General features: G+C 37.8%; 1 protein-coding gene across 2 annotated transcripts in view; it reads right to left on the bottom strand.

Annotated features, from left to right (window-relative positions):
- The window catches only part of PAPSS1 (3'-phosphoadenosine 5'-phosphosulfate synthase 1), a 108,969-nt gene that overhangs the window by 37,081 nt on the left and 45,099 nt on the right, over positions 1-26,789 (bottom strand). For both annotated transcript variants that reach the window (XM_011945720.1, XM_011945721.1), the window contains exons 6-9: positions 12,173-12,286; positions 9,116-9,227; positions 6,903-7,108; positions 5,389-5,524 (exon numbers count right to left, since the gene is read on the bottom strand). In XM_011945720.1, coding sequence (XP_011801110.1) covers positions 5,389-5,524; positions 6,903-7,108; positions 9,116-9,227; positions 12,173-12,286 — 568 coding nt within the window. The remainder of the gene's footprint in view (positions 1-5,388; positions 5,525-6,902; positions 7,109-9,115; positions 9,228-12,172; positions 12,287-26,789) is intronic.

Here is a 26,789-nt window from a genome sequence, read left to right on the forward strand (position 1 = left end):
TGGGTCTGGTCCCCAAAGCCTATTCCTTCTCCTGTACTGCATGTCTATGTGAAGGAACTTCCCAGTAGAGCAAGTTCTCTCCCTTTCCTCTGGATTTCCTATCATCTAGTCCAGGAGCCAACACACTAAAGGAAACAAGTGAAGTCTGATCCCTTTCCTTCCAGCAGGTAGAAGAGAAAGAAGAAAGTGAAGAAGGTTTTTCTGAGCATGTATGTGTGACAAGGAAGGAAATGAAGATATCAGCATTCCCTGAAAACATGTAGGACAAGCCACAGACCGCTTCATCTAGAGGCGTTGCCAGCAAGGACTGTTGTGGCACGGTGCAGAGCAACCCAGACTCTACTCTTTCCAAGCTGAGTATCCAAAGACATCTGAAGCTCAGCAAATAACTGAATGAGGTGATGAGCAGGACAGTGCTCCTAAATCCTAGTCACCCTTCCTCAGACTTTCCAGAACTGTGCTTCACATCCCAGCCCACAGCCAGAGCCCCAGTATCCACCCTAACCACTGAACACAGAATTACAAATCTTCTCGTTTCTTTCCTCTTAACTTCACTGTAAGATCTTAACTTCACTATAAGACTGTACTACATAGAGCAGTAATTAATAATTCCTTTCTTCCCTCCCACCCAAAGTTTCTATCTTGCCTCTCTACCCCAAAGCTCCAAGAACAGACATTTCTGTTTTTCCCTAAATCAATATAATAGCTAAACAAGACAACGGGATGGGTTACTAGAGTTGTGTGTGTGTTTAATGTTTGTTTTTGTGGGAGTTTTTGTGAAGGGACCTGGAAGAACAAAGCAATCTGATCTCTCCTCCTTCCTTGGGATTATCATAAACTAACAGTCTTTCTTTTACTCAAACTGCTTGAGAGAGGGGAGAGAAATAAAGGAATAAGAGATGGGCCCCTTGAACAAATATAAAGATATTAGAATTTTTCACAAACTGGTAAATTTATACTCTAAAGCATGGGAGCAATGAACTATTTTCTATTCTCATAACTAAAAATGCTTCCAAATTAAAGATGTTGACTATAAAGCTTTGTGCCAGTATATAAAGGTTCTGTGCTGCTTATTTGCCATTCCCCTCCCCATCTATTCTCTAGTGTCCTGGGGCAGGGAGCGCAGGGGTCCCTCAGGGCTTCCCCTAGATGGGGCTGTTCTCCTCCTGCCTCGAGGGTAGAGGCATTAGCAGGCAACCAGAGGATGGTCGGAGAAAAGTTTTGGGGGAACTCTTCTCACCACTATCATCTGCCTCAGCACTGTGATTCTGGCTGTGCCGGTGACGCTTCAAACAGCTTCTGCCCAGCGGCCCTCCCACAGCTACAGCTCCCACCTGGCTTCAGAAACACAGATTCCTGCTCTCCCCCCTTCGGGACTGGCTAACACTGCTCAATGCCACTAGTCCCTGGACACCTCAGCAACTCCTTGTAGGTTCCCTTAACTTTGACCATCCTTCTTTAAATACTCGCTTCATTGAATTATGCTCAAAGCCTCATCTGAGTGTGCCTTCTGCTTCCTGTTGGGAGCTAACTGACACAGGTTCCCCTCACCCAATCTCAGCTCTCTGGCTTGCTGCCACTTATCATTGAGATCCACTATCCACTTCAGAGCCAAACATAGATCTGCTTCTGACTCAGTCTTCTCATGTACCATCCCTAACTTTACTTAAAACATCCTTCTGATGTCTCCATTTACTCACTTAAAATGTAGTTTGTAATTCAGCAACTCTATAAAGCTTTCTCAGATTTATTCAACACTGTACTACCACACACTAGTCTGAAAGAAATTATGTCAACTCTTCCCTTTGCAATCAGCAGGACGCCAACATTCTATGTTTAATAAACACTAACAGGCTCTGACTTGGCATAAGTGAAATACATTCTTCCCCTCCAGGACATTGGTCAATCATCGGTAATTCAAAGAACTTGCCATCTGGAAATGTATCACCTTGCAATCACCAATGTGGGTATTAAAGACTTCTCAATCCTTCCCAGCTACAGAGTGGTCTAAGAACAGTCACACTGATAGTGCTGTGCACAGGACAGTAGCCCAGATGTGGTAATCAAAGTACTTCTAAGACGAGGGGAGGAGGAGGAGGAAGAGGTAAGAAAAGAAATCCTAGATTAAGAAAATGAATAAATAAATTCCCTGCTTTCTCTCCCCTGAACACATCAGAACTGACTTGTTATTGGCTTCCTAAAAGAGTGAACAAGAACTACAAAGTAAACTCCTTGGTCTGTTGCTTATTTGCCTCAGTATAAAAATGGAAAAATAAAATAACACTCCAATTTGTGTTGTTTGATGTAAGGCTAATAACTGGCTCTCAGCTACTTTAAACAAAGTTGAAATCATTCATTATGCAACACATTCTCTAAATGACTTAAAATGCTTGGCTCACAAAGAAGAGTGCAAAACAGATGTAATATGAAAGTCCCTAATTATGAATAATTCCTTGATAAGACCCTTTCAACAATGCCAACAACTAATTTGCTAACATCAGTTCCAGGTATGAATTCAAATTTTGGCAAAAATTTAAATAACATGGTCACAGCAAGTCCTCCATTAAACATGTTTCTGTTCACCAGCAGAAAACGGAAGAGTACAGATAATAAACTACCAGATGCTTCTGGTTGCAAATCACAGAAAACCCAACTAGAAGTACCTTAAATAATTTGAATATATGTTATCTCTTTGAATAAGAAATCTGGAGATAAATGACTCCCTGGTTGGATGATAAACTCACAGTATAAGGACAAAGTTAGCATATTTGGAATTTTCATGAATATAAAATGGTTGCAGGAACTCCAAACATCCAAAACAGGAAGAAAGAGAAGGGTGAAAAAAACAGAATTTGTTTGGCATAAGCCAAACTGTTGGAAAGAGAATCTTTCCTGAAAACCCTCTTCCTTAGAGCTCAATGGCCAGAAATGACTTAATGCATTGACCCTTAAATCACACACTGATGAAAAAGAGTGGGACATCATTATTAACTTATATCAGTCATTATTCATTCCTGTATATTTGGCCTAAAACATGTTAGCAAAAAATAAGAGAAATGAGCTGTTACACAGGCAGCACCAAGTACAGCACTCAAGGAAGTTTCTGTATGAGTAATTTAAGCCAAGTATTTGCTTCAAATTCAGGAGTAAAGTATAAAAGGGTAAAAAGGGATCCCACACTCAAAAACTCTAAAGGAGCCAAGAAAGAAATGTGAATGAGTTAAGCAGACTAGGTAGGAACTATGGAGCACTGAAGAGTGGGTGGCCCATCTGAGGCCTCCAGTTCTTAACCCATTTTATTAAGTTCATAACACTTCAAATTTCAGCAGTCGATAGCAGAGCTTAGGTATAAACAGATATTCTTGCTCTAACCTTCACATGAATAAAGTCTAGTTTCAGTTCACACAACAAAAAATAAGGCACCTGTATTACCATGCTGCTCTGAGGAAACGCCCAAGACCGGGTAATTTATAAAGAAAAGAGGTTTAATTGACTCACAGTTCCACACAGCTGAGGAGGCCTCAGGAAACTTACAATCATGGTGGAAGGGGAAGCAAACATGTCCTTCCTCACATGGTGGCAGGAGAGAGAATGAGAACCAAGCAAAAGGGGAAGCCCCTTATAAAACCATCAGACCTTCTGAGAACTTACTGTCACGGGGCAAACAACCCCTACGATTCAATTACCTCCCACTGGGTCCCTCCTATGACAGATGGGGATTATGGGAACTACAATTCAAGATGAGATTTGGGAGGACAGCCAAACCATATCAACAACTTAATCTCCTACTACATACAGTACTGTTTAAAGTCCCTTACACATCTTATCTCATTTCACTTTTTAAAATAAAATGTTATGCTTTAGGTACCATCAATATCCTCATCAATTGTCCATGAGCCTTAGAGAGAAAAGTAATTTCCCCACAAACACATAACTGCTAAGTGGTGAAGCAGAGTCTGAACACAGAACTCTGAATGCCTACCAGGAGCATTCTGGAATTCGCCGACACTAACACAAACACAAACGAAATGCCTGCTCTCTCCCAGTTGTTCTGCAGTTGCTTGGAATGAGGGTTTCTGGTTCACAAACATGGCTTGGTGGCCAGCTATATACCCCAAAAAGGCAAACACATTCACCTGCCCTTTCTCAGTCACATCCATCTGATTTCTACACAGAAAATATGAAAGACAGCAGCACCAGTGCTTAGGGCCAAACCATCTCTGCAGTATGTGGGAATTAATTAGGAGCACAACTGCAGCATGCTTCAAATTTTAAGGCTTAAAAAAGCCTCCCCAAATCTACAGTGAATGCTATTCCCTGATACAGAATCTTCAATTTGCAGGTATAGAAAAAGTATGGGTGCATCAAGGTAAGCACATCATTTACCCAACTCTGTGTCAAAGACCTAATAGCAGGAAGTTTGATATAAAAATCCTGTCCTAGAGTGCTTTATAATATAGAAAGCAGTATTATAAAGAACAGCATCTGCAGCTTCTGTATTCTCCTCTTAAACAACTTTTTCTGTTATTGTCTAATGTCTCTCTCTTCTATACCATAAGCTCCTAGAGTACTTATTTATGGATCCTCAGCACATGGCATACTGGCATATAAAGATCCACAAACATTTTTTAAATGAAGTGAACATGATAAAAGTTCCATTGTTCCATTATTTGCTGCGATACATGACATTCATATATTGGAAGTACACCGTGTATATTTGGTGATGTTAGGCTTAACCAGCTGATTCTTCCTTGTTAAGTTTCTTTTACTTCTGTAATTCTATACCAAAAATTTGTACCCAAAGACAGTCTGATGAATTGTTTTGAGAATTATTTCTACACATAGTGTTGTTTCTTTTAATTTTTGCTTTAAACAACTTTCTCTATTGTTTAAATCATGGTCATGTTTCATTGGTACAATGGTATGATACAATGCTCATGTATCATTATTTGCTATGATACATCACCAAATATACACTGTGCACTTCCAATATATGAATGTCACGTAAAACATTCTGAGATATATGACATTCATATATATATGTCACGTAAAACATTCTGACATATAAAGCATATTTATATGAGTGAATTATTCAAATAATATTCTATAGTTCCATTCAGCTTTAACATGTGAGTTTTATAATAAATGAAAGGTAAATTCTATATTAGCATTTAGCTTCCAGAGTATTCAAAATAATGTCAAATCAAGTTATACCACTATAATGCAACTACACAGGTTAGTTTTGATTGACTACCTTTCTTTACATATTCCACTGCTATATTTACCTGTACTCATCATTGTTTTACATTTTAGTAAGAACTAGAAAAAAATCTTCTAGAACTTTCTCTCCAAGCCAACCTCTATTAGGTAGTTAAATCCATGTCTTACCAGCATTCATATCCTTAAATTTCTGCTTTAGCTCTGTAGGAGTAAGACGATACTGATCAAGACCATCATTCCAATAAACTCGATCCAAGACTTGAAGATCTCCTCCAATCAGCCAATCTCCTTGTTCCATAACCATCTAATAGGAAGAAAAAAAATTTAATGGAAACGGAGATCAAAATAAGTAAAAACATTTCTCTCATATAAGCTAAATACAGTCATTATAGGCTACTCTCATCTTAAATGAGGTAAATCTGACTTATCAACTAAATTGACATTAGAAATGCTATAAAATGGCCGGGCGCGGTGGCTCAAGCCTGTAATCCCAGCACTTTGGGAGGCCGAGACGGGTGGATCACGAGGTCAGGAGATCGAGACCATCCTGGCTAACCTGGTGAAACCTCGTCTCTACTAAAAAGTACAAAAAACTAGCCGGGCAAGGTGGCGGGCGCCTGTAGTCCCAGCTACTCGGGAGGCTGAGGCAGGAGAATGGCGTAAACCCGGGAGGCAGAGCTTGCAGTGAGCTGAGATTTGGCCACTGCACTCCAGCCTGGGCAACAGAGCGAAACTCCGTCTCAAAAAAAAAAAAAGAAATGCTATAAAATTAGAATCGATTTTGTGATTTCCCAGAAAACTTGTGAAATAACTATCTTTACATATGAAAGGCAAACAAAAGCAATGCGAATAATTATACCTCTTCAAGTAACAAAAACATTCTTTTCATTATTATTGTACATTGATTAACAGAACAATTTGTAGCCCTCGGTCACCCCACACTCTGTGTTCTCCAATCCTAACCTTTTGAAGAATTAATGATCATTGAGTTAGATACAAATTCATGCCTTCCAATCTCCACACCACCTCAAATTTCTTACAATTTTACTACTTTCTTTCCCTGCATCTGAAAGGAGGAGCTATTACCCTCCAGGACCTGTTCATCTTCACAAGACAGCTCCAGCCCTCCTTTTCCCCATGAGGCTTTGGCTTCTGTGCCAACAACGCGCCCAGCTTCTTTCTCAGTCTACCTTAACACATCTAACAACTGACAGAAATTTGACTTCAATAACATTGCACATACAACATACACATAAAATAAATGAGGTACTTTGATGAGAAATTATATTTCACTGCTTTCACATCAAACCACCCTGGTGAAGGCTCCCTTAGCCTCTACCTCACATGCTCATTATAAGTACATGCCTAAGCATACGACAAGACTGTATACTCCAAGAGCTGAAACACTGTGCCGGTGGTGTCCCTGGCCCTGCATTCCCAGCATCAGCACCTAGCTCAGTGCCATGTATATAATAGAGATTTAAAATATGTTTGCTGAATAAATATTTATCTGGACCAAAATGACAAGAGCATAAACACTCATCACACTAATCTAAGGTCCAATCTCTATTCTGCAAGATACTAACAATTCCAGTGAAAAGTCAATACACAGAAAATGCCCACATTTCAGCACAAATGTCACTGGCAAATCAAGATAAAATGCAGCGAGTTTTTTTCAGCACCTTAATGTAGGGGTGGTTCTTGCATGTTGTTCCCCACTGTCTGGCACAGCGCTCCTCTTTCCTGTGCTCAAAAAACTCTGGATTGCGAAGAATGGCCACACGGCGGCCCTCATACATCAGAGCAAATGCTGTACAGCCATCCAGCCTCTCTTTATCTTCATGAGTAGCAGTCAGAACTATAGGTACTGACAAGTTAATCACACCTCCTGCAGAGCACAAAAGAACATGAAGCACACAGCTTGGATTACTCAACAGGCTTTACTTAGATCCACCTTTCACTTCAGGGGACACTTTTCAAATAATAAAAGGCTGTGGGTCCAGTGACAGTATTCAACTGGTACCTGGCACAGAAAAACAAAAGACAGAACAAGCTACAAGGAACAGGGACAATAAGCAATGAGCTCAGAAGTTAAAAAAAAAAAAAAAAAAGAACAGCAAAAATTAAAAGAATCAAATTGTCTTTGGGTACAACATTTTGGTATAGAATTACATAAGTAAAACAAACTATTTAACAAGAAAGAATCAGCTGATTAAGCCTAAAATTACCAAATATATATTGTGCATTTCCAATTTTCCAATATACGAAACAGACAAAGAGCTACGTTTCTTGGCCTTTTCAGGAAAAACTTAAATCCTTGTTGATAACAGGATGACATAATAACTACAATTTATGTGACAAGTTGATTAAGTATACTTGAGTATCCTTGAGATAGGAAGACAGAACTATCCAAAAAGTCTTTTTTTAATACAGTCAAATTCAAACTGATATCAGCTATCACTAACCAAGAAATAAAGACAGTAATGGTTGCATTTAAACCAAAATGTGTTGTAAGTGATACTAAACGCACAGTCTCAGCATGCAATCTTGCAAGCTGTAAAAATCCTTTCTCTACTCCTCATCTGTAGGTTAGAAAAACAAAATGTGCTCTCATATTCATATTTGGACTATTTATATACTAAAGAAATCATATTTTTGGACATCATGGCATATCTTCCTTGAACAAAAGATGTCAATGAGAATAATGATAACTGCTTGGCTGCTTTTTAAATTACTACCAGTAGGTAAAGTGTAACATGGAAAATGAATAGGTATATTTGCACCAAGCCCAAGACTAAATCATTATAAAGGAGGTAGCCCACAAGACTCTGCGATTAGTTCCAAGGAAGAAAATCAAAATGCAGTATTTAATCTTTATGTTCTTGTGATAAAGTTTCTTGAGAAGAATGATTAGGAATTATGTTTTCTAATATCTATTTTACCACCCAGTTAAAAGAAGTCACAAAACAAAAAAACTTGGTAGCAATTATAGTAGGGTTCTGTGACATTTAAAAATATTTTCATAAGGTAGTAAATTAATCTTACCAACACTATACAACACAAAATTAAAGACTGCTGGATTATAATGATAATATGTTGGACATCTTTTTTTTTTGAGACAGTCTCGTCCTTTCGCCCAGGCTGGAGTACAGCGGCACCATGATCTTGGCTCACCACACCCTCCACTTCCTAGATTCAAGCGATTCTCCTGCCTCAGCCTCCCAAGTAGCTGGGATTAGAGGCACAAACCACCACGCCTAGCTAAGTTTTGTATTTTCACTACAGACGGGGTTTCATCATGTTGGCCAAGTTGGTCTTGAACTCCTGACCTCAGGTGATCCACTCCCCTCTGGTGATCCACTCACCTCGGCCTCTCAAAGTGCTGAGATTACAGGCGTGAGCCACCGCGCCTAGCCAACATCAATTTCTTTGACAATTTTTTGCTAATGTTTTAAAAGAATAGAAAGGACCACATTTTTAGCCACATATTTCAAAATTTCTTAACTAGGACTCCACAATTCCTCATTAGAAGGCTCAAGCATGAGCTTCAGTACCACAAAAAGCAGTACATACATGCCCTGGGTGGGAAGCAGCTTTCCACAGTGATCAGGCAAAAACAGCATAGAATAACTGTATGTGTTTTACAATCCATCCTCAGCCCTGATCCCCAGATTTCCCTCTCTCTCTAAAATAAATAAGAGTCAGGAAAGGGAAAAACAAAAATGAGGTATCACGATTCACTTAAATAAAGCATTCGGTACTGATATAACTTAGTCTTATAATGCTACCTCTACTATGATGTTACCCTACTACTATTTGTAAACAGTGACAAATCTCTGCAATTATGTAATTTCTCTGCCATATATAATATAATTTTGAATGTAAAATGTCTTACCATCCAGAAGACAATCAAAATGAAGGCACTGCAAGTACTCCCTCTCTCTCATAAAGCCATTCAATGGGGTTGCCCAACCTTCTGCCAAAACCTGCACCCATTGCATATCCACCTAGTAATTTGAAAGTAAAGCAAAATTTTCTATTGCATGTATATATGAGCAAAAGCAGTGATGATCTTCAGGAAATTAATTTTGAAAGCAATGGAAACAAACAGTGTAAGGATGAGTATAGATTATACCAAACTAACAAAGAATAAGGGCACTAGGAAAATATTTCCTTCTCCTTTTAAATTTAAATAACATTAGGCCTCCAAGTATTTCTAATTAAGGACAGCCTCTCCTAAACTCATGGTTCTCAACCTTTACCTCAAACCCCTGGAAAGCTTGCTAAAATGATGATTGCTTCACCTGCAGAGTTTCTGATTCAGTCAGCTTGCTGTGGAGACCAAGAATCTGTATTTCTAAAATGTTCCCAGAAAATGCTAACAGTGATGATCTAACACTTTGATAACCACTGTCCTTAACCAAGAGAAACTTTACGGCCAGATGAGGTGGCTCACGCCTGTAATCCAGCACTTTGGAGGCCAAAGCAGGCAGATCACCTGACATCAGGAGCTCAAGACTAACCTAGCCAACATGATGAAACTCAGTCTCTACTAAAAATGCAATTAGCCAGGTGTGGTGGTGCATGCCTGCAGTCCCAGCTACTTGGGAGGCTGAGGCATGAGAATCGCTTGAGCCGGGAATCGCTTGAGCCCAGTAGGCAGAGGTTGCAGTGAGCTGAGATCACGCCACTGCACTCCAGCCTGGGCAGTAGACTGAGACCATGTCTCAGAGAAAAAAAAAAAAAGTCATTGGGAGACAAGGAAATTCAAATGACCAATAAATGTATGCAAAAGATGGTTGTTCTCATAAATCATCAGGGAAATGTAAAATGATGGCATCATCATTTCACAAGAAGACTTCGACTTTATCTGTAAAGCTGCATTTTATCTGACAGTTTGGTACCTCTACAGTGCACCCAAGCACACAGCTTATGGTCTCCAAAAGGAACTAGGGCTGGTTGGGGAAAAGGCTGAGTCCAATTATAGGACTAGAAGGTACAAAGTGAGCCTGGAACATCTTGCTGAGCCAGGAAGCAAGGAATCTTTCCAAGATTAACAAACTCTTGTTGGAAAGACACAGGCATTGCCCCACTGGCCAGCTAAGACCATTTAAACTTCAAAAGGGAAATATTGGCTGAGGTCACTTGACATACAATAAATAAGAAGAGCCTTGGTCCATCAAGTGACTCACAAAAAAGTGACCATAAAGTACTGTATTCTCTGTATTCTAAAAAAAAAGGTGTGTAGAATTAAGTACCTTCTGTTCTGTGGTCTTGTTAAGAAAAAAAAAAAAAGGGGAAGCCACTGTACTCCAGCCTGGGCAACACAGCGAGACTCTGTCTCCAAAAAAAAAGGAGAAAATTTAAATAAAATATTTTCCAAGAAAAATCTCTTTTACCCATGACAGAGTACTCTTCATTTTGCAAGACTATTATTTCTTGAACTTTGAGATTTCTAGCATATCCCAACAGAAAGTTAAAGGACCAATGAACAACGTACTTATCATTCACGTAAGCTGGATATGCTCATTTTTTAACTGGGCATACAGCAGTGGCTCTCCAATGAGAAAATAAAGCACCTGGCCAAGTGGCATGCAGTAAAATGCAGCCTACTCTTTACTCCCAGAGTATGTTTGCCAATGTGTTCCACTGCAAAATCAAATACTGGTAAAGTATTCTCCTGCTTCAATTCACAGGAAAAAATCTGTATTCATGGAGAAATTCTTTTTCCCAAAACCTCTGATGGTGGCTACTACTTGTTTCTACTGGAATTCAATTCTAGATGGTATCTGTTAGGGGTTGTCCTCTCAAAATTCCTATATTGAAGCCCTAACTCCAATGCTACCACACTTAGAAACAGGGCATGTGAGGAGGTACAAAGAATGGCAGTGTGCCTTCCAGATGCTCTGCCAACTGAAGAAATTTGAGAACCAATGAATTGAAAAAACATTCCATTTAGAAAAATCTACTGTCTTTCTGGATTCTAGAATCTGACATGTAAATTTTTAGTCATTCATTCTCCTTCTTCTTCTCTCTGCCTTTATCTGCATGTATTCACTCCATGCAGTCTGTAAGCAACAAATTCTGTTATTCTTTTGTAAGAGTTCACATCCTGGGCTGCTCTGCTCTGTAGTTCTCCCTTCTTGTCACTCCCTGGGATGTCCTGGTTTCTGGTCAGACACCCAATCACACACATAAAGTGTACCAATATAATTTACTCCCATCAGGGATTTCAGTAATGACTTAAAGAGTCTTTCTTCAAGCCTAGAAGTTTTGCTTTGTTTTCCTTTCTCCTTACTTTCAGATGTGGCACTTCCCTGGGTATTTTGGGTTTTTACTATATTAAAAGAAAGGATGGGGAATTCAGCTTCTAGTCCAAACACTTACTTTTAATCTCCCTTTTTTTAAAGTATACATAAATTATACAACTTAAAATTCTCTAAGATTTGAAAATGATAAATTATAGTTTCCATTCTCGTCATGCTTAACTAAGCAGTTGTATTGGGAAAGACAGCTAATGATATCATCAGAGCTAAGATACACAATAAAATTATTCTTAACAATATAAGAAGGAGAGAGTCAAGTTTTGGCAAGGGCTTCGAAAATATGTCTGAAGGGGAGAATGTTTACTTAATAACTATGGATTAGTATTTCTTGACCTTTAAGGACACATTATTTCTGATATGCCTAAAGATCTCATATAATATTTGTTCTTTGATACTTCAAAATAAATAAATATTACTCAAAGCAAATCAAAATCATAGTAATTTGGGAACGTGGCTGTACAAATTAAACACATTCCCCACCCTTAGAAATTGTGATATATACTACAACATCTTTGCCCCCCAGCTAATACCACCCCGGGCCTCAAATACTGCTGTAAATCACAAATTTAACAAACTACTGTACATAAGGCTGTATCACTTGGTGTGAAAAGCAACAAAGAACTTACTTTGTTAATTTTCAGTGCTGGTAATGTTTCTGCATCTGTTTTTGCCAAATGAAGTTTATTTTCTGGCACATATAGTTCTTTTACTTCGTAAGATGCATCCACAGGTACAATATCCTATATAACAACAGGAGTACAATTTAAATGTTTGATTCAAGAATTAAGAGTTCACCAAAGGGTATCTTAATGAAGAAAATCTCTCAAAATGAAACCAAAAAGCAGCATAAAAGAAGGCTGTGAGTGCTATGTTCCCCTCAATCAATACCCTCAAGCAGATAGTATCCCACATATAAGAAGTAATTAAGCACAATGTCCCATTATCTACTGGGAAATAATAAATTCCTAAAATATACTACATATGTCAAAATCAGGCAACTACAAATGAGAGGTGGCCTCAAGTAAGAGGTAATAACAAAAAGAATTTGGAAACAAGCAAACAAAAACCACCTGAACCATCACACTTATTATCTTTACCATATCACGAAACCATTTCATTCCAGCTTTTATATATACCTTTATCACCACTGTCAGGAGAGCCACCTTTTACCCATGCAACCCAGTAGTCTAGAACGTCAGCTTTACTTCCACCACTGTGGTTTGAAAATCAGAACTTTTTGATCCCACACGAAATGCAGCCTGGAATTTTTATCCAAGCTCCATGTACTCATTTATAAAACACTGGGATGGTGTTTTTCCCCATTTATACCACAAGTACATATTTGTGATAACAACCATCTACATACTGCTCATTAGGAGCTCTTTACAAGGTTTGTTCACAACACTTGACATATCCCTAAGAATAATTACTAAATGTGTTTAATCACTTTAATTTGTTTTAAAACAAATCTGTCAGGTAACCTCTACAACCACGAAAAACTGGCACTGATGGAGGGCTTTTCATAGATGTGTCCAACACTTTGTTATTCAAAATAAAGTAATTCTCAAAAGAATGAGAAGATAAGCTAAAGACTGGGAGAAAAAATATACTCAAAAGGCATATCTTTAGATAAAGGACTGTTATCCAAAAATATACAAAATAAACAATTAAAACTCACCAATAAGAAAATGAACAACCGAAATTTAAAACTGGGCAAAAGACCTGAATAGACATCTCACCAAAGAAGATACAGATTATAAATAAGCATATGAAAAGATATTCAACATTATACGCCATTAGGAAATTGCAAATCAAAACAAGATAGCTCAATATACCTATTAGAACAGCCAAAATCCAAAACACTGACAACATCTAATGTTGCCAAGGATGTGGAGCAACAGGAACCCTCGTTCATAGCTGGTGGAAATGCAAAATGGTACAGCCACTTTGGAAAACATTTTGACAGTTTGTTACAAAACTAAATATGCTCTTACCAGCAACTTCACTCCTTGATATTCACCCAAATGAGTTGAAACTGTACCTCCACTCAAAAATCTGCACAGGGTGTTTAAAGCAGCTCTGTTCAGAATTGCCAAAAGTTGACAGCAACAATGCGCCTTTAGTAGGTGAATAAACAAACTGTAGAACATCTAGACAATGCAACATTAGTCAAATCTAAGAAGAAATGAGTGCCATGAAAACTGGGAATAACCTTAAGTGAGAACTGCTAAGTGAAAGCAGCCAATCTGAAACGGGTACAGACTATATGATTCCAACTACATCACATCAATTTTGCTGTGAACCTGAAACTTCTCTTTAAAAAAGTCTGGTTTTTTTTTTTTTTAAACAATACAAAACAACAAAAAATGTAATTCAAGATGAAAGAACTGGATTTTTAAGGACATTCTCCACTATCTTTCCTGAGGAATAGATGTTCTTTAGAAAGAAACTTCAATTTATATTTGATCTTACATGACATGTTCAGTAGAAAAAAAAAAGGGCAGATGTGTCAATCAAAGCCAGATGACTTCATGATAGACCTAGCTGCTACCACTCAATCAATCAACAACTATGGGTTCTGAAAACCTAGAAAGAACTATTATCTTACATTTCTCCTACTTTCTCACACATCCTGTTTCCTCAAAGACGGAACAAGAGACAGTTCAGCAATGGCTAAATATATGCCGAAATCAGGCTCCTCCTACTGATAAATTCAAAGTCTTTGTCCTTTCTAATAATTAAAATAAATAAATAAATAAAAGAAGAATAAACATCAAGGAAAAGAAAAAGAAATGTTAAAATCAAAAGACAGACAAGAAATAAACACTGCTATACACAATAGCAAATTCAGTCAGCTGCACTGCTCCTGGGGTGCAGACATGAATGATATTTTCTGGAGGCCCCTTGTCCCTCTAGGGTCTCACTGTTCACAGGAGGAAAGCAGGAAAGTGGTAAGGCACAAACCCGGCACAGCATTAGACGCTTCATATACCTGCCAAGTCTTCTGCAATTAAGCTTCCAGCAGGCACCCATAGCCGAAAGCTAACTATTGTGTTTACTGAGGGTAAATAATACATGAGGGCATTAAAAAATAATGGTGAAGGAAGAATGCTCCATCAGCTGCTTCTATGTGCTCTTTGTAGATACAAATATGAATGATACAACCATGCACTAATAGGGCAGATTATTTCTAATGAACCCACACTATAGAGGGCATGTCTTAAATTTTGCCAAGGAGTTCAAAGCAGTGACAAGTAAATACACATAGTTTATACATAATACCAGGAGGGGAAACCACATATAGAAAAAAAAAAAAAAAAAGGACTCTTCCTTAAATCTAGCATGAGATATAGCTTATCTTCCAACTCCAGAATTATTTTAATACATCTATTTTAAATTATAAAATAGCAGCAAAGAGAACTTGGGAATGAGAAAAACAAATCACCCTGTATCCCAGATATGGTTATCATTGCCATTTTTCTATCTTCCCTTTGATCTGGTCTCCATCCATAGGCACATCACAGGACAAATGGTAGTTTAGCAGTCTGTACAAAGCCTATTATTTCAAGTAGAAAATAAAAATTCAGAGTCAATTTTTCCTGGAATGACAATATGATGTGCATTAAGTGAACTACACATACATTCCGTATGTTCAATTAGCTTCTTGGATATGTAAAGCCTCCAAAGATGCCTTGAGGCATACAGATTCTCTGCAGCTACAAAGTAAAGAATTGAAATCCTCTATACTAGGGGGAGAAAACACTAAACATAACAAGTTACACAAAAAGTCAGGCACTCATTAGGACTTTTGTGAGGAAGAGTATGATACGGTTTCACTCAACACTTACATATTTTCACAAAGCTTCAGGGACATAACATCTTCAAAACCAACAAGATACAAAAAGCAACAGGGGTCAGTTATTTCCAATATTCTTATCACTAAGAATATGAAGTAAAAAAAGAGGGCAGAGGCTGTTTAAGATCTGAGTTCCAATTCTAAGAGTGCAATCTTAAGCATCTTACAACGTGTCTCCCCAGTTGTTTAAAAAAAAAAAAAATACAAAAAGATACACACATACATGTTACAGGACTGTTGTGACAATCTAGTGACTTAAAGTACCTGAACAGTGGAGGATAACATTAGTGAGAACTGACTACAACACCATACATTGTTCTAAAGGCTTCATGTGAATTTTAATCCATTAATCTTCACACAGTCCTACTTATGACGGCAGAAGAAACTACTGCTATCCCTCTTTACAGAGGAAATCGAGGCCCAAGAGAGGTCAACGACTTGACCCAAATCCCTGCAATACTGTCTTTCAATGGACTTAACACAAAAAGAATACTCAATAATTAGACTACACTTGCTACATGCCAGGAACTGTTTAAGCACTCTGCATATATCAACTCATAGAATCCTCTGCACAATCCTAAGACAGGCACTTTAATTATTTCCCATTTCACAGATGAGTGAATTGAAGTCCAAGAAACTAGACTATATCTTCCAAGGTCATATAGTTGAGAAATATTGAAAACTAAGGTATTAAGTATTTTGTCACACAAATTTTTCTTATTTTCATGATTTTATTAAACATAATTCCCAAGTTTTTAATCAGCATGTGATCTTTCAATGCGTTGCCAAGGTTCTAGAGAAAAATAAAAGATACTCAATATTTCAGTTAGGCCTAAACAGTCCTACTAAAGACAAGTAAGCAATTTGCAACCGACTGTTCCAAACCCTGCCACTGTGAATAATCAAGAACCTCCATTTCCACTACTGAGTATCACTTAGCAGGATACACAGCCTGGGAACAAATGACAAAGGACTCCAGAGAAGAAAAGAATCTCATTCTCAACTTCAATGATAAGAAAAACTCTATATAAAACTTTCTTTGCCATCTCTGAAATGTATATTGTTGTAAGGATGGGATATCTTTTTGTACGCTGATTATGGGGCTTGACTAGTCTCCCCCAGGTTTACTGCTGAAAATTGTCACAATCCTAGAGAAGCAGAGGAAAGCATGCAGCAGACACATCTTCTGATTTTTACTGGCCACAACAAGGCATGTTTAGCTGGTTTCCTAAACCAGCATCCCTAGTTCAGCTCACAAAGACTGAAGATCAGCAGCAGTGTGCATGGCCCACCGCAATGCTCCAGGCACAGGGCTGGGACTATTCTCTTCCCTCCACCCCGAAACCCCCACAACACCTAGAGCACACTCAGGTGCGTCTCTGCTTCCTCTGAAGAGATATTCCAAATAAGAACTCTGCACTAACAAATATTTCCATAGATGATGTCTAGATGTCTACCATTACCTTCCAACCATATCCCCAAGTTAAAAAAAAAGTACAAATAATTTGCGATCAAATCTATCTCCAAGGTAACTATTTTGAACACGAAAAGGACAATATACTGTAAGCCCCATCAAATTACTGAAATGTTTTGTGCACTAATAAAGTTATTCATAATTGAGCATAAATTTTTTATTAATGTGCTACTTTACATGTATTAACAAAGGTTATAACCACTTTCTTTTCAAGAAAGGAAATTTTTTCATTATTTTGTTTTTGAGTCAAAATAACTTTTTCATTAGAAGCATTTCATGAAACTCTTCCCTTTTCAAAATTCACACCAACAATATTTTTAAATGTATTTTAGCCTTATAACTTCAATACAAAATTCTTCTGATACCTAACCAATGCCAAAATAAACATTCAAAAGGTTGCTACTGTTTTTCTCTTCTAAAAAAGACACATAGAGTGAATGTTTTGGGAATTAATGCAAAAATAGCATGAATCAAGAGGAACTGGGAGCATCTGCTCAGTCTGTGGAAATGTGTTATACACAGATTCTATGTGTAAAGACAAAAGGACTCGGTCTCTAACAGGAATATAAAAAGAATCTTAAACATGCAGATGCTGCCAGCTTCTAGCACATTCCAGTGACAAATCTCAGTTTCCAAAACCACTACTAAACATCTGAAAGGAGCAAAACCACCTCAAAGTGAGACAAGATATCTGGACAACAGAAAGTTGAAGTCCCTGCCACATAAGCTATCCACTTTATTTGGGATTCATTAGGATTTCCACAGACAGAGCTATTAGAAACAACGTGCTCTTCTTCAATTTGTACATATAAAACCCTTTGTTTCATGAAATGTCCTTTAAAACACAAATAGATCACAAGCCAGGCCAGGAAAAAGTCTGCACATCCCTGGACACCTCACCTCCAATCTGAAAGGCTCCAGTCACCCAGCACTGAATATGAAGGGGGCTCAGGGAGGTCCTAGGAGTCCTCCTGAGCAGGGGATCAGTAAACGACCCATACTCTACTATTAATGAGAGGTGAATTCTGTAACCTGTAAGTCTAGAGATATTATAAATTTATAAGTATTAATTTAATTTTAAAATGTAACACAGGGTACCCAGAACGTTTTTTGTTTGACTTTGACAGTCTAAGATCTAACATATGTTGTATCCAAAAACAGACAACTGTTTTTGTTTTCACCTAGAAACTGGCAGGCAGGGCAAACAACACACACTACATGAAAGTGGTAGCTCTCGCCTCTCATTTTAATCTTCCTAAAGAACTCTGAACATGTTAATGCAATGATTCCACATTTTAACTTTTCCTTTAAATACTTTCTGTACTTTTTTCTTGAGCCAAATCTGCCCAACAGATTTGAACATAAGGGCACATTCATATTTTTATGTAACTATTAAATTTCTATTATCTAAACTACATGCATCCAAAGCATGAACACCAAACGACATTCTGGCAACACTTTAAAACTAAGCTGCAAAGTCTGGCTTTTATGTGCAGCATAAAACCCACTTAGAGCACTAAACCACCATTTCTTAAAAAGACAAACCTTTAAATAATTTATAGCACTAGTAAATCTAGAGTTCCTGGTAGATTTTAAAACAGTATTTAAAATATCACTTTAGATTAAAACCAGCAGCAAGAAGTCTACTTCCTTATGTCATAACAAGCCAAGTTAAAATGCAATACTAGCAGGCCATCTAGTGACCAATTTAGGGTCTAGGAAAATAAAAAATCCTGATTTGTTAGTGTCTTCTATTTTCTTAAATAAATACATACCAAACAAAGAAAGTGAAGATGCTGTGAGAAAATGCTGAGAAATGCAGCCTTTATACGAATGACCACTTTATCTATCCCGATTATATTACATAGTCACAGTGAAAGAGAAGGCAACCTAGAAAATGACAGAGAATTCTTAACTTTATGTAAAGTACCCATGGTAACCAAAGGACCCATCATCCTATATTATCCATTGTACAGCATACTAAAAACATTTTTCTTGGACAATGAAATAAATACTGTATCTTACTGAAGACCATTAAACTCTTCCAGTTACAATTCACTTCCAAAGAGTCTCTCCAAAGGAATACAGAGCAACAGATAAAAGCAAACTCTACCTACCACTATTATTTCCATGAAGACGGTGCTTTTCAAACACCTTCATTCTCTGGGAAGTCCCAGACTCTAGTACTTTCTTCTCTCTAATAAGAAGTGGTATACAATGGGAAATATATACAGTGTTTGGTCTTTGTCCTCAGTTCTTGGCACAGAGCTCCTAAAACACTTGAAATCCCCTAAGTGATCAATGTGTCTCTGGAGTGCTGAGGAGACGACTCTTGGCTGAAGGGCTCCTAGACAGCTTCATGATGGGGATTGGGACCAGAAAGTCCAAGTCACCATCACAGGGTTGAAACTTTCAGCTTCACTCTTCTCCCCTGACCTCTGGGGAGCAGAAAGGCATTAGAGAGATTGAGTTCAATCACCAATGGCCTATGATTTAATCAAACGTGCAACTTAAAGCCTACATAAAAACCTCTAAATGATGGGGTTCAGAGAGCTTCCCGGTTGGTGAGCACACGGAGGTACTGGGTTGGGGGTGGGGTTGAAGATCATGGAGAAAGCATGGAAGCTCTGCCACCCCTTCCCTGCACATCTCTTCCCTCTGGCTGTTACTGAGTCTATAAGGAACTGGGAGTAGCAAATAAAGCATTTTACTGAGTTCTGTGAGTTGTCCTAGCCAATGATCAAACCTGGTGTGGGGACAAGGTAGGGAGGTAGGAAATCTTGGATTTATAATCAGCCAGGCAAGAAAGTGGGTAGCCTGGGCACCCCATTTGGGCTGGGATCTAAAATAGGGCAGTGTATAGGAGTGAGCCCTTAACCTGTGAGGGCTAAGCTAACTCCAGATAGCTAGGGTCAAAATTAAATTGAATCATTGGATACCAGATGATATCAGAGATTAAACAAACTGGTTATTGTGAGGAAAACAGTCTTCAAAAGTCTTAGAAAACTAAGCTTGAAAAGTGGATAAAATGTACTTAGCTTATTTTAGAAATAAAGTTGTCATTATAGATAGTATAACCCTTTACCACTTAGATTTATGTTTTAGGACTTACATAAATCATAATTCACTAGGCAAAATGTGCCTCTTTCCAAGGAAAATTAGATAACCTACAAACACCTTTCTTATTGCGCTTACACAGAACAAGCATTTCACACTAGCTGGGCACAGGTATGAGCAGTTTATTTCTTTAATGAACATTCTTTCCAACCCAGATAGTGTTGTCTTTGACCTGCTCAAGTACTTTAAAAGTACTCAAGAAATAATCTTTCTAAGGTCAACGAAATGCCCATGCCTCTTCCATTTCTTAATCCCAACTACAGTTAGGGAACAACTGATCAAGGAATGTGAAAGAGAGTCAGAGAAAAGATTCTATTTCAGAAATAATCTAGAAATGGAAAGAATCTGGATACTAGTAAAGGCAGTGTAGTAGCAACAGGAGTGTGTAGGCTGCAGAATCAATCAGAACTGTGTGCAAACCTCACTCTCTCTAACTGAACTATCTGGGAGAAATAACTTCACCTCTGGAATCTGTTTCCTCATCAGCAAAATGAAGATAATTATAAATACTTATCAGTTTCAATGTAAATTGGATGCAATAATGCCACTGCAGTACCTAACACAGGGCCTAACACATAGTAAGAGTTCAACTGATAAGTTACTATTGATGGTCTCCATCTCTGCCTGTGATGGTTAATACCATGTGTCAACTTGATTGGATGGAAAGGACACAAACTACTGATCCTGGGTGCGTCTGTGAGGGCATTGCCAAAGGAGATTAACATTTGAGTCAGTGGGCTAGGAAACGCAGACCCATTCTTAATCTGGCTGGGCACCATCTAATCAGCTATAAGCACGACTAGAATATAAACAGGCAGGAAAATGTGAAAAAAGAGACTGGCCTAGCCTCCCAGCCTACACCTTTCTCCCATGCTGGATGCTTCCTGCCCTCAAACATCAGACTCCAAGTTCTTCAGTTTTGGAACTCAGACTGGCTCTCCTTGCTCCTCAGCCTGCAGATGGCCTCCTGTGGGACCTTGTGATCATGCAAATTAATACTTAATAAACTCATATATATATATATGTATGTGTGTATATATGATGTGTATATATGTGTACATATATGTATATATATGTGTGTATATATATTCCATTAGTTCTGTCCCTCTAGAGAACCCTAACATACTGCCCATGGCATTCTCTTTCAGCACACATGTTTATATATCCTTTTACATAATGCTGGTTAATGTAGGACCCCTAACCTTCACCTCCCTACTCCAAACACATACTCTAAAGCTACATAGATTTAGTTATTATTCCTTGCTTTAAAGCAACATGGTATGTGATATATTCATCCCCTTCACCTCCCCATCTATATTTAGATTGTACTGTGTGTCCTCCCATAACCCACCTTTGGAAAACCTAGCAAATGTCTGTGATAACAATGAAGTTGAATGAACTGAATTTGCTACTCCTGGATAGAGGCAGTTCGATATGAAAAGTACACATTATAGCAAGTCACTTTGCAATGAAGTACAGGGGGCAAATGCACAACTGGCATGTCTAAGGATAAACTTTGAGCTGAATGTCAGGTATTCACTGGTTTCTCCACGTGCCCTAATGCCCACTGGGATTCAACTTAGTGAGAAAAACAACCAAAAGAAAATAAATGCCAGATATAGTTGTGTGTATATGTGTATTTCTTCCTTCAATTGCATTTTAAAATTCTACATCATAGTATAAAAGAAGAGAAATAAATGAATCTATATATGGTCATTCTAGTCTATACACTATAAACAAAATAACAGTGGTGAAGACCAAACATTAAGGTCCATGAGGCCGAAATGTTTATTGCTTAATTCACTGCCACATCTCCAGTGTTCACAAAAGTGCCTACCACATATAGCACCATCTATTAAATTAACTAAAAAGATCAACTAAGTACAACAGAGAAATACACATGCTTTCATTGGGAAGTGAAGTCATTTATTCAGAAAAGCATGTAACAAACACTGAAAAGGAGGGTGATACCAAAAGAAAGCTATCAAATTAAGTAGGCATTTGCATTTCTTCTTTTGTCACCACCCACCTTTAAGATAAAAATTAACAGTTTTTCAAAAGAAAATTTCTCTCTCCTAAATGAACACAATCAGAATCCCTTACTGGATGTAGATTTAATTACATCTCACTTAAGTGTAAGGAGAACACTCCTGAAAGTAAAAGCCAGAGGTGTAAGAAAATGACTAAAATTCTAGATGCAGAATCCAACATGTCCATGAACAAGTTTCTTCATTTCTCTGAACTACTTCAAATGTTTACTGTATGAATAAAATTAAACAACATATGAAAAGAGCTTAACACAAAGACCATTTGGAAAACTACCACAGTAATTCAGGTGAGAGATAGTTGGAAGCTAAATTAGGAAAAAAGGCCATTTCTCCAACTGAAATAAACAGAACAAGTTATTTTAAAAGACAACATACTACATATATATGTCCCTTATAATAAGGACTCAGCAAATGTTAATTTCTTATCTATCCTTCTTTTTCTATGAAACTGTCCAATCATCAGATTGTCTAGCAGGCATAATATAGATTAGTATCCATATGAAAGGAAGAACAATTAGCATAATCATTAATTAGGTACAAATAAATTAGGAGAAAGGCATTAACTAAGACCACAGAGATAAGACAAGCAATAGTACCAAACTATGAAGCATTGTGAACACAAATCATCTCTCCTCTTTATTTTATCTTATTTTCAGCGATGTATTTGATTTTATTTTATTTTTTTAATTTCAGACAGGGTCTCACTCTGCCATCCGGGCTGGAGGGCAGTGGCACAATCATAGCTCTCTGCAGCCTCAAACTCCTGGGCTCAAGAGATCCTCCGGCCTCAGCCTCCTGAATGGTTGGGACATGCCACCACACCTGACTACTTTTTAAAAAAATTTTTCGGAGAGACAGGATCTCACTATGTTGCCCAGGCTGGTCTTGAACTCCTGGCCTCAAGCAATCTTCCTGCTTCAGTTTCCCAAAGTGCTGGGATTACAAGTGTGAACCACCACACCTGGCATACAAATCGTCTCAATTCCATAAACAATGGGAAAATCAGTAAGTGTTTTAGAGCAAAAAAGGGAAATGCTTAGACTACACTTTAGAAAGATGATTTTGTGAATGTCATAGGATGGACAAAAGGGCACACAGAACTGGAGGTGTGGTACCCAGTTAGGGGAATATGGGATAGTATGATACTAAAATCACACAGTGTCAATTTACCTTCAGTTTTTAAACCATCAGAGAAAAAAACGCAAGATGCAAAGTCCCGTGCATCACAAATACCACAGGAATCTGTATTTTCATTATACAGAATTATAGTTAAAAACCAACTGAACCCTGAATACAATGTGGAATCCTGGATTGAATCCTGGAACAGGAAGAACGTTAGTGAAAAAATAAGTGAAGAGCTGCAAAATTTTCTCAAAACCAAGTTTTGTTTTGTTTTGTTTTCTTTCCAAGAAAAACTTAAAATTATCCTCCTCCCTGAAGAAAAAAAAGAGCTTCTACACAGGAAAGTGTCAAACCCAAAGGATACTATTCTAAATAGGGCCCCAAAGAAGTAATTACGAATTTAAAGAGAGAAAGACGGGAAGAAGGTGGGAGAAACCTGTGGCATCCAACACAAATCAAGCTTAATAATCCCATAAACATGTCTGAACTATCTGGAATTTATAGTCAAAGATTAATAAGCCCCATAAAATTATATAAAATGGTATCTATTAAATATGTGCATTTTTCTGAGATTTTATAAAACACTTATGAATCACTAACTAGATATTTAACAAATCAAAACAAATAATAAAACTGTATAGCCATCCCTCAGTATCTGAGGGGAATTGGTTCCAGGACCCCTTGAGGACACCAAAATCCACAGATGCTCAAGTGATATAAAATGGCACAGCATTCACATACAATCTACATACATTTTCCCATACACTTTATATCATCTCTGGGTTACTTATAATACCTAATATAAAGTAAATGTTATATAAGTAGTTGTTACATTGTTTTCTTTTTAAAATTTGTATTCTTTTTCATTGTTGTATTAATTTTCCTGAATATTCTCAATCCATGGTTGTTTGAATCCACAAATGTGGAACCCAGAGATACAGAACGCCAGATACAGAGGGTCAACTTTGTAACACCGATACAGCAAATTTCAAATCAAAAAAAGATAGGTTCAGTATACAAAAAAACTCAAACAAAACTACAATCAAAATGAAAAGGAAAAATACTAGAACTATAGTTTCAATAAAAATGAGATGGATTTAATATCTATGTCTAGAACTAGAATTTTATACAAATTTCTAAGAAAACGACATACAACAGCAACAGAGTAAAACTGAAGAGAAAGGATAAACAATGCATTGAAAACAAAACAGAGATTTCAAAAGACAGCATCACCTAACAAATGAAAAGGCCAGCCAATCTACAACCATAAACTTTCTTGAGCTCATTGCAGAACTGAGGTGAAAAAAAGCAGTGAGATGAACTGCTTCCAAGTGACAAGTCCCACCAAGAAAAGACCAGGCACATGAACTGCTTACCTTTAGCAGAACATGGGAGGAAGAGGTGGCTACAATAAAGGCAGGTAAGAGGAAAAGAGCTAAAATGTCTTTAAAACTTTTAAAGGCTGACTGTGGACTAGTGTGACAGGTTTAGTACAATGGGGGACAGGGGGTACCAGACACAAGGGGTCCTGAACTCACTCACAAGCATGCCTATGGCAGGTGCTCAGAACATAAATCAGGAGGAGGTCAAAGAGTCTTCCTCAGTGGGGCACAGGAAAAAACTATGCTCACTCACTAGACCCTTCTCTCATAACCACAAAAGCCTTAAGCTAATGAAAAAGGAAAGGAAACCCTCAAACCTTCCCAGGGTCCTCTGTTTCTGGGGGAGGGGTGGAAGCAAATATGGTCTGCCAAAAAGAAGGAGATGAAGGAAATTCTTTTGGGCCCAAGATCCTGCATTCATACAAACCAGGTAGCCAGTACAAAACAGATACAAAACATGCTAATGCATGTGAGGAAAAGAAAACTCCCCTCCAAGCCTCCCAGGGTGAAAGCAGAGATTAGCTGTTACGCAGGGAGAGGAAGAAGCACTGAGAAAAACCCACCTCAAGACTCAGGAGCACAGGTCACACCTTAGACTGAAGTTGGGCCAGGAAACTGAGAATCATCACCACTTCCCAGTCATGAGCCTAGCACCAAGTGATAAGCCACAGCAGTATGCTGCTGAGAGACGAACAGGAAGAAGACTCCTCCTTCTGTGGTACAGGTATACGGGGAACACTGAGGATGAAGGAGGAACACTAAGAAAAACCCAAGGCCAGGCCCCATGCTAAGTACAAGGTAGAAGAGCCCACCACTGCAGAAATTCGAAGCCTGTGATGCAGTAAGAATAACTTCATAAGGAATAAGGACAGCCAAATCCAGCTGAGGGCTAAATCAACCTACTACAATTAACAGTATGACAGAAAATGAAACATGCCCATGACATAAACACTACCTCAATCTCTACTGTACATCTAGACACAATGTCCAGCATTCACAAAAAATTACAAGATACACGAAAAAGCAAGAAAAACTACCCACTGTCAAGAGATATGACAAAGAAATCTCAACAAAATGAGATTCAGAAATAAGACACATGTTCAAACCATAAGGCAGGATTTTTTTTTTTTTTTCTTTGAGACAGAGTCTCACTCTGTCACCCAGGCTGGAGTGCAGTGGTGTAATCTCAGCTCACTGCAACCTCCACCTCCCAGGTTCAAGCAATCCTCAATCTAGGACTTTTTAACTGGGATTAAGTTAAAGGATCTAATGAAAAAGTAGACAGCACGCATGGAGAGATGGAGAATTTCAACAGAAAAATGAATACTGTCAAAAAAAAAGTCAAATAATGAGAATTGTTTTTTAATGATTATCAGAATTTAAAAATTCCTTCTATGAGCATATCAATAGATTGGATACAAGGAATCAGCAAACTTAAAAATCAGTTATTAGAAATTATCAAAGCTAAAATGTTAACAGAAAAGGGATGAAAGAAACACAGCATCTAAAAACTGTGGGACCATATATTATTGAACATATGGGTAACTAGAGTACCAGAAGAAGAGTGAAAAAGGCAAAGGAAATACTTAACATGATAATAGTCAAGAGTTTTCAAAAACTAATGAAAAAAATATGTATCTACTCAAACAGGTTGGGGAATTCTAAACAGGAAGAAAAAAGACCTAAATCAACTACAAGACCTAGACACATGATATTAAACCCACTAAAATCCAAGGAGTAACTGAAAATCTTCAATTCAGACACACAAAAAAAATCACACACAGGAACAAAGAAAAGAATTACATTATACTTCTCATCAGAAATGAAGCAAATAAAAAAATGGAACATCTTTAAAGCACTAAAAGAAAAAAAAAAATCTGTCAATGCAGAATTCTATGCCCAGTAAAAGTATTTTCTAAAAATGAACAAACAGATGAGAAAGACTGATAAAAAGCCTTTCCAAATTCATTCCCCCGTGCCTCCCAGTATGCCATGGACATAACTGAAATCATGATTTCTAATACACTTCCTAGGAGTTAAACACTCTTATGTCTGTTTCTATCACTTATAATGTAAATTCCTCAAGGATGGAGACACTGCTGATAAATCTTTGCATTACTAGCACCTAGGACTGTAAAACCTACAGAGGTGGGCTTTTAATCAATGTGTGTTTGATGATGGATGATGAAAGAATGGATGCTGGGACAGCTTTGGAGAGACGAGAAGGAAGCTAAAAGTAGAACA

The sequence above is a fragment of the Colobus angolensis genome, unplaced genomic scaffold (assembly GCF_000951035.1).
Source record: "Colobus angolensis palliatus isolate OR3802 unplaced genomic scaffold, Cang.pa_1.0 Scaffold244, whole genome shotgun sequence".
Classification (NCBI taxonomy): domain Eukaryota; kingdom Metazoa; phylum Chordata; class Mammalia; order Primates; family Cercopithecidae; genus Colobus; species Colobus angolensis.